The 9,525-nt window shown below is 39.1% G+C and overlaps 1 protein-coding gene across 2 annotated transcripts in view; it reads left to right on the forward strand.

Moving 5' to 3' along the window:
- The window catches only part of DNAJC21 (DnaJ heat shock protein family (Hsp40) member C21), a 29,623-nt gene extending 20,303 nt beyond the window's left edge, over positions 1-9,320 (forward strand). For both annotated transcript variants that reach the window (XM_020891515.2, XM_020891516.2), the window contains exons 10-12: positions 1,763-1,935; positions 7,308-7,383; positions 7,872-9,320. In XM_020891515.2, coding sequence (XP_020747174.2) covers positions 1,763-1,935; positions 7,308-7,383; positions 7,872-8,039 — 417 coding nt within the window. In that variant the 3' untranslated portion in view covers positions 8,040-9,320. The remainder of the gene's footprint in view (positions 1-1,762; positions 1,936-7,307; positions 7,384-7,871) is intronic.
- Positions 9,321-9,525: the final 205 nt, after the last annotated feature.

Raw genomic sequence — 9,525 nt, forward strand, 5'->3', positions numbered from 1 at the left:
TGGAATTGGAGGTTTGATATTAAAAAAATAAACAAGACACAAATGCTCAGTATACACTGAGGGCCCCGAAGCAGTGACACCTCGTAGCAGTGAGCATATATAGTACACACGTCTTAGTTTCTACACCCCCTTCCCCAATGAAAGGAGTCAGGATTTGGTCCTTGGGAAAATGACTGATTCTAGGGCCGAGACAGAGAAAGTACAAGGTGAGCCTGGATTATCGATGCTGGAAATAAAGGGAGTATTCAAAAATTGATGGGAATAAGTCAGAAGTACCCAGAAGTCGGCTCATGAGCTTGCCAAATAAGTAATGGTGATAGATTTTACAAATTGGTTTTATTTAAAAAAAAAATCACGAGTGTGTATTGAGCCTTAAAAAAGAGTTTGAGAAAGGAGGCAGATGGGAAGGCATCACTCCAAGAATATGAATTAATACAAATGTAAATGGCAGGACTATTCTGGACCCACCAGTATAATAAATGGTTCACATAAGAATCAACAATAGATGCCAGATCCTTGGGGTAAATAGTTATTAGGAAAGAAGATACTGATATACTGTTTATTACTTATTAAAAAAGGAAAAAGGTGCTTTACAGTAGAAAAATCCAGCAGTAACCATCTTAACCAAATGATGAGACTTTAATCACTGAAAAATGGAAAGTGACATTTTGCTTCCTGATAAAATGTACTGAGGGCACAGCATTATGTCTGTAACATTCCTGCTGGAAATGTTTAACCTGAATTTAATCATGACTGTTGTTGAGTCACTAAGTTTTGTCTGACTCTTCTGCGACGCTATGGACTATAGCCCACCAGGTTCCTCTGTCCATGGGATTCTCCAGGCAAGAATACTGGAGTGGGTTGCCATTACCTTCTCCAGGGGATCTTCCCGACCCAGGGATCAAACCCGCATCTCCTGCGTTGGCAGGCAGATTCTTTGCCACTGAGCCACCAGGGAAGCCCTGTGAAAAAGGACATTACTGCAATACTTACATGGATTTTGTAACAGATAATGACAGTGTTAAGTTCTCGAGTGTGAAGAGGGAACGGGATAGGAAGGAGAATGATCTTAGGACGGACATGGTATCTTCCTGCAGCTTGCTTTTATAGTTCTGGGGATGGGAGTCAAGGGGGGACATTTTGCAGAGAAAGGGAACAGGGGGAGAAAAGAAGGAGAAAACAACTGTGGCGAAACATTACCCAAGGCAAAAGCAAGTCAGTTGCATTTAGTGAAGATACATTTGTGAGGTGTTTTTTCTTGTATAATGCCTGTTTGTTACTGTTTTTTTTTTCCAATTGTAAAATAGTTGTTCATTGCCTGATCATTTGGACACTATGGGAGACTATCAATATCATCCCTAATTCTGCCTAAGGATATTCCTTAATGTTGAATTAAATTGTAATCAAAGGTTATATATAATTTTCTCTCTTCTGTTTTTGCTAATGTGTTCTCTTTTTCCACATAATTGAATCAGTGTCTTTGGAAACGTGACTTTGAAGAGCTCTATAATTTTCCTTCATTTGTTCAACCATTCATTTACTGAATATTTGGATTGTTTCCGGTTTCCCCTAATTTAATATTTCTCTAATGGACATTCATATTCTTCTTTTCTGCCTCTCCTTTTTATACCCTGAAGATATCCTCCTACTAGAGTGTATAGGACATGACCATTGTTTATGATAACTATTTGGTAACATAACATAAAAAACTAGTGGTATTACAGTATTTATTTTGTAATGGCGCACATGTTTTCTTACCTAGAACTATGATGATAATTTCAATGAAAATGGAACTGGAGAAGGTGTAAAGGTTGACCCGGAAGATACCAACCTAAATCAAAACAGTGCCAAAGAATCAGAAGATAGTCTCCAAGAAAATGTTGGGGTCACAGCGACTGTGGAACTGTGTGATGACCCCAAAGCTGAGGTTAAAAGGTAAGTCAGAGTTGCATGTTGTTTTCTAATTACTTGCACTGGTAGGGAGGATGGCTTTTCATGTATCAAGTAAAACACCCTCTCCCATGATGGACGCTGTGAGTTGGATGTATCTGTGACTTATTCATACACATGTATGTCTACCAAGGATGATGTTGGAGGGAGAATGCTAGACAGTGTGCTCAGATGTTTCAGCAGCATGGCCCAAAGCAGAAAGGAGTTTCATGGACCGAGTTTCTGTTTTTCTCATCCTGGTGAAGTCCTTATTTTGTGCTGGGTCAGTAATCCTTGGTGAGGCTACAGACAAGGCCATGCCCCACTCACCTGAGCATCACTGCCCGAACCTCCACACTCAGGCCAGGCAGCCTGCGTTCGGCCCCAGCACTGAGCATCATTCTCCGTATGGCTTCTGTGTGGGTGTCGCTGGGGGAGGAAAAGGGCCACTCAGTGCTCACAGTCAGACTTTGGCAACCAGCAATAAAACTCCGTTTCCTCATAGTGATGTGAGAAAAAGAAGCAGAATTCAGGTGAGCTCTTCACTGCTGAGGAGTGGCGGAGCTGGGGTAGACACCCCACCACCCCACCCCCACCCCCCAGTATCCTGATGCCCAGTGCTTTTCTGCAGGACCCCTCTGCTGCTTCTCTGCAATGCATGGACACTAACTACCTACTATATGTGTGTGTGTGTGTCTGGAGTACATTTTTTTTCTTCTTATTTTTTATTAACATGAAACATTAGTTTCAGGTATATAACATTGTGATTTCACATTTATATACATTATGAATTAATACGAGTCTACTGTCTCCATACAAAATTACTGCAATATTCTGGAGTATATTCATATGAATACATTATATCTCCTCTAAAGTACATTTTAGAAAAAGAGTCTCAGATACTAGCTTTGTAGATGTAGCTGTCTTTCATAATATGGTAAGTTGTTCTTTGAGAATACTATCCTAAATTTTCCCAAATTAGCCTCAGTGCTAAATGTTGGATATATTTGTGACCTCTCTAATGTTATTTTGTAAATTAGTAAATGTTGAATCTGTTGCATTTTATGTCATTGTGTCTTTTTCTCGATATTTTCAAAGCTGGCTGAAGGGAATGGCAAACCACTTCAGTATTCTTGCCTTGAGAACCCCATGAACAGTATGAAAAGGCAAAAAGATAGGACACTGAACCAGGTCGGTAGGTACCCAATATGCTGTTGGAGATAGTGGAGAAATAACTCCAGAAAGAATGAAGGGATGGAGCCAAAGCAAAAACAACACCCAGTTGTGGATGGGACTGGTGATGGAAGCGAAGTCCAATGCTGTAAAGAGCAATATTGCATAGGAACCTGGAATGTTAGGTCCATGAATCAAGGCCAATTGGTGGTGAAACAGGAGATGACAAGAGTGAACATCGACATTCTAGGAATCAACAAACTAAGATGGACTGGAATGGGTGAATTTAACTCAGATGACCATTATATCTACTACTGTGGGCAGGAATACCTTAGAAGAAATGGAGTAGCCATTATAGTCAACAAAAGAGTTCGAAATGGAGTACTTGGATGCACTCTCAAAAATGACAGAATGATCTCTGTTCGTTTCCAAGGCAAACCATTCAGTATCACGGTAATCCAAGTCTATGCATGACCAGTAACGCTGAAGAAGCTGAAGTTGAACGGTTCTATGAAGACCTACAAGAGCTTCTAGAACTAACACCCAAAGAATATATACTTTTCGTTATAGGGGATTGGAATGCAAAAGTAGGAAGTCAAGAAATACCTGGAATAAGGCAAATTTGGCCTTGGAGTACAGAATGAAGCAGGGCAAAGGCTAATAGAGTTTTTCAAGGAGAACACACTGGTCATAGCAAACACCCTCTTCCAACAACGCAAGAGAAGGCTCTACACACGGACATCACCAGATGGTCGACAACGAAATCAGATTGATTATATTCTTTGCAGCCAAAGATGGAGAAGCTCTATATAGTCAGCAAAAACAAGACGGGGAGCTGACTGTGGCTGAGATCATGAACTCCTTATTGCCAAATTCAGACTGAAATTGAAGAAAGTGGAGAAAACCTCTAGACCATTCAGGTATGACCTAAATCAAATCCCTTATGACTATACAGTGGAAGTGAGAAATGATGAACCATGGATGGAGGTTTGTGACATTGTACACGAGACAGGAATCAAGACCATCCCCAAGAAAAATGCAAAAAAGCAAAATGGCTGTCTGAGGAGGCCTTACAAATAGCTGTGAAAAGGAATCAAAAAGCAAAGGAGAAAAGGAAAGATATACCCATTTGAATGCAGAGTTCCAAAGAATAGCAAGGAGGGATAAGAAAGCCTTCCTCAGCGATCAGTGCAAAGAAATAGAGGAAAACAATAGAATGGGAAAGACTAGAGATCTCTTCAAGAAAATTAGAGATATCAAAGGAGCATTTCATGCAAAGATGGGCTTAATAAAGGACAGAAATGGTAGGGACCTAACAGAAGCAGAAGATATTAAGAAGAGGTGTCAAGAATACACAGAACTATACAAAAAAGATCTTCACGACCCAGATAATCATGATGGTGTGATCACTCACCTAGAGTCAGACATCCTGGAATGGGAAGTCAAGTGGGCCTTAGGAAGCATCACTATGAACAATGTTAGTGAAGGTGATGGAATCCCAGTTGAGCTATTTCAGATCCTGAAAGATGATGCTGTGAAAGTGCTGCACTCAATATGCCAGCAAATTTGGAAAACTCAGTAGTGGCCACAGAACTGGAAAAGGTCAGTTTTCATTCCAGTCCCAAAGAAAGGCAATGCCAAAGAATGCTCCAACTACCACACAACTGCACTCATTTCGCACACCAGTAAAGTAATGCTCACAATTCTCCAAGCCAGGCTTCAACAGTACGTGAACTGTGAACTTCCAGATGTTCAAGCTGGTTTTAGAATAGGCAGAGGAACCAAAATTGCCAACATCCACTGGATCATTGAAAAAGCAAGAGAGTTCCAGAAAAACATCTATTTCTGCTTTATTGACTATACCAAAGCCTTTGACTGTGTGGATCACAATAAACTGTGGAAAATTCTGAAAGAGATGGGAATACCAGAACACTGGACTTGCCTCTTGAGAAACCTGTATGCAGGTCAGGCAGCAACAGTTAGAACTGGACATGGAACAACAGACTGGTTCCAAATAAGGAAAAGGAGTACGTCAAGGCTGTATATTGTCACCCTGCTTATTTAACTTATATGCAGAGTACATCATGAGAAACACTGGGCTGGAGGAAGCACAAGCTGGAATCAAGATTTCCGGGAGAAATATCAATAGCCTGAGATATGCAGATGACACCACCTTATGGCAGAAAGTGAAGAGGAACTATAGAGCCTCTTGATGAAAGTGAAAGAAGAGAGTGAAAAAGTTGGTTTAAAGCTCAACATTCAGAAAACTAAGATCATGGCATCCAGTCCCATCACTTCATGGCAAATAGATGGGGAAACAGTGGCTGACATTTTTTTCCCTAGGCTCCAGAATCACTGCAGATGGTGATTGCAACCATGAAAGTAAAAGACACTTACTCCTTGGAAAGTTATGACCAACCTAGTCAGCATATTAAAAAGCAGACACATTACTTTGCCAACAAAGCTAGTCAAGGCTATGGTTTTTCCAGTGGTCGTGTATGGATGTGAGAGTTGGACTATAAAGAAAGCTGAGTGCCAAAGAATTGTTGCTTTTGAACTGTGGTGTTGGAGAAGACTCTTGAGAGTCCCTTGGACTTCAAGGAGATCCTAGCAGTCCATCCTAAAGGAGATCAGTCCTGTGTGTTCATTGGAAGAACTGATGTTGAAGCTGAAACGCCAGTACTTTGGCCACCTGATGTGAAGAGCTGACTCATTTGAAAAGACCCTGATGCTGGGAAAGATTGAGGGCAAGAGGAGAAGGGGATGACAGAGGATAAGATGGTTGGATGGCATCACCGACTCAATGGGCATGTGTTTGGGTGGACTCCGGGAGTTGGTAATGGACAGGGAGGCCTGGCGTGCTGTGATTCATGGGGTTGCAAAGAGTCAGATGCAACTGAACTGAACTGAATACTACATAGTGTTGTGTTTACACTCCTATCAGCATCTTTTTGGTTTTTTTTTTTTTTTTTTTTTTAAGATTTTACTTACTTGTACTTATTTTTGGCTGTGCTGCATCTTCATTGCTCTGTGGCCTTTTTCCTCTAGTTGCAGGGAGCAGAGGCTGCTGTCTAGTTGTGGTTGTGGGCTTCTCGTTGCAGTGGCTTTCCTTACTGTGGAGCAGGGACTCCAGAGTGCTTGAGTAGTTGCGGCACATAGACTCAGTAGTTGTGGCTCCTGGGCTCTGGAACACAGCCTCAGTCGATAGTTCCGGCTCACAGGCTTAGTTGCTGTGTGGCATGTGGAATCCTCCTGAATCAGAGATTGAACCCATGTCTCCTGCATCGGCAGGTGGATTCTTGACCACCGAGCTACCAGGGGAGCCCCATTTGTCAGCGTCTTTTAAATGTATAGACCACTTAACTTAATACAGACTCCTAGGTTCTGACGAAGTGCTTGACAGCATTTTAACTCATTGGTTATAACCCATCCCATCTGTTCTGTAAACATAGTTGCACTCAGATTTTACTGTAAGAATTTGGTTAGCACAAATGAGGGAAAGTATGAGAGCACTAAGGAAAATGAAGATTTACATAGCAGATTAAGCGGAGGGATGTTTTGGAGTTAAAGGAGAACAGGAGGAAACTGAATATACTGACTGGCAGTCTCTGGGTTATAGAATACAGGGGAGAGAAACTCATCACATGAATAGAAAGACATCATCTTCTAACAAAAGAAAATGCTTTACATTTAACAAATTTAATTATATGAAAAATGCATTGCCGTGTCTGTCTTTCTCATTTCACTGTGGAACTGGTGAAATGTTTATCATCAGCTGAATCAGGTTTAACAAGTTGTCTCTTAATGTCATAGGTTATTTGTGAGCACTGCTGGTTGGCCATGAAGATAGTTTGCTTCAGTAAATGGAGTATTAAGTACTTACTTTTTTTTTTTTTTTTTTTACAAAAATGCACTGAATAAAAAGTTCAAAGATATTTTAGAGGTCTTGCTTTATCTTGTGTTTCAACTTTTAAGTAAATTCCTCAGTTTTTGTATCAAATTTGGTATCTAATCTTACCTCTAAAGTTGTTTTTTAAAGTTGTTCATTTGAGATGTGAAAATTAATTCACTTGGCCATTAAAATGAATGAATTTTTCTTTAAAATGCACGTTACTCTTTCGAATCTTCTTGGGTTTTCTAGATGACAGTTAAAAGGGGGGTACGTTATTATTGAATTAGCCTGAATTCTTTCATTTATTTTCCAGTGTTTCTAAACCCAAAGGAAAGAAAGCCAAAGATACTAAAAAGTCTGTCAGAGTGCCTGCTGAAGCACAGACAGTGGTAAGTCCAAACAGTATTGACAGCTTCTCCGTGGACCTTGTCTAAGCAGTGTAATCTACATTCTCGAGTCTAATCTAAAGATTTAAATGCGTACTTGGTGAGCCCTTCACTTGCTACATGCGTGTGGCTCCATCAGCAGTTTTCCTTGATGAATGTAAAATTTATTCAGAATATACGTGCCACTGACATTTTTTTCTTTATGGTAAACAGAGGCACCCTGAACGTCTCAGATTATACCAGAACAGTTCCTGTTGTGGTTTTCATTACTTTGAAATCCAGGGCCTTATCCTTATGGCATGTGCTCTTGAAATGTCTCAAGACCCTTAGAGTTGATGGTATTGGTTAATGAAACTCAGCTTCCAAGAACAGTTGCCTCTGCTGAGTCTGTCTTGGTATTTTGCAATTGCTTGATATTTAATCTCAACATGAAAACATTGCTCTCAGATAATAACACTTGCTTTTATTTATGATTTTTCCCCCCTTCTCAGAGTGATGTGCTTATCAGCTGTACAACCTGCCATAGCGAATTTCCATCCCGGAATAGACTTTTTGATCATCTGAAGGCCACCGGTCATGCACGAGCACCTTCATCCTCAACATCTCTGAACAGTGTAACAAACAGTCGAAACAAAAAAGAGAAACGTAAAAACAGATAGAAATTCTGCCAATGCTTTTTTCTTTCAGTTGTCTCTAGATTTTGAAACCAAAAACTGAACTGAAATCATCTAAATAGTTAAAATTTCAGTGATCTGCAATTTATTGCATTGTGGAAAATTATTTTTTATCTTGTAAAAACATTTTTTTGTTTAATATATATTTTTTGAACATGTCATTAGTGACTGAATTCTACTTTTGCCATCTGAAATTGACTTGAATGTCCCAGAACAGGTAAATATTGTAAAGTATGCATTCTTGACTTTTGTTGGCCCATGTGGACAGAAATGTACAGGGAGAATTAAATTATTTTAACACATACAAATTCTCCTTTCTGCTTTATTTTGTGAATTTCACATGAAGTATTTTTATATGATTTGGTGCTTTTGTGTTTTGTTGTTTCATGATCTGTTAATGACTTAGATCATTTTAAAATCGTCATGGATTTTTTTTTTTCCACCTGATACCATGACTCCAGTTTTGATTTTAAAACCATTTCTAAATAACCTGTTGTTGATTACTGCATTTTCCCCCCCCTGGAGGATAATGATAAGTGAAAACTAATTGAACATATATGGTTGTTTTTCAACAATAGTATTTCTTCAAGGTATATCTGTTTAACTTGAGATTTTGCTGGTAATTATCAATAGGATATATCTTTTGGTTTTTCACCCTGATTTGACTCATGGAGTTGGAACAAATTAATTTATAGGGTGCTTCCTCCTCATAAATATGCACAGTGACAGGTATAAAGCATGATGAATTCAGGTAGCCCATGGTTCACAATATATTCTGACTCTTTTAATAGAGGATATTCTTCCTTGGATTTCTTTTCACTGTTTTCAGAAGTTTTTTGTTTTTTCATCATTCAATGGAGAGAAACTTTTTAAATGAAAGATTGTTGTCCAGGGCTGCTATTTATGCCATCTATTCGTAGCAAGGATGAATATTAAATCAAAAGAAATAGGGAGAATCTTTATGAGTGTGGTCGAGTACATGGATCAGTGATGAGTCAGTTTTTAGGATGGATTAAATAGGCAGTGCTTTTAGCTGAACTTGAAAGTAATTTTGAACTCACCAGCTTTGAAATATATACTTGCTGATCAGTGAGGTTAATTCTGTCCATATATCCTTGAATCATCAAATGAAGCAATCTTTAGTTATGCGTAAACTCAAAAACACACGGTCCCTGATGGCAAGTTTTTCTGAACTGTTCATGGATAATATTGATGATATGGATCCATTTTGTGTGATGGACTTAAAAATATGCATTTGTGGCTAAATTTTTTATCTTTTTCATTTTAGATAGATGTTTATTTTCTTTACCTCTCCTCTTTCTCTCTAACTTATTGCTAATTCTTTCTAATTGTTTTTCTCCATTTCTTGGTCCCTTTAGGGAAAATACCAGCCAGTTTTCTGTCTTTGATCTTTTCCTCTCAAGTTTCATCTGAACACTCACCACCTTCCTGTAATTTGAGCAAGATTAAT

This window comes from Odocoileus virginianus, chromosome 14, assembly GCF_023699985.2.
Source record: "Odocoileus virginianus isolate 20LAN1187 ecotype Illinois chromosome 14, Ovbor_1.2, whole genome shotgun sequence".
NCBI lineage: Eukaryota > Metazoa > Chordata > Mammalia > Artiodactyla > Cervidae > Odocoileus > Odocoileus virginianus.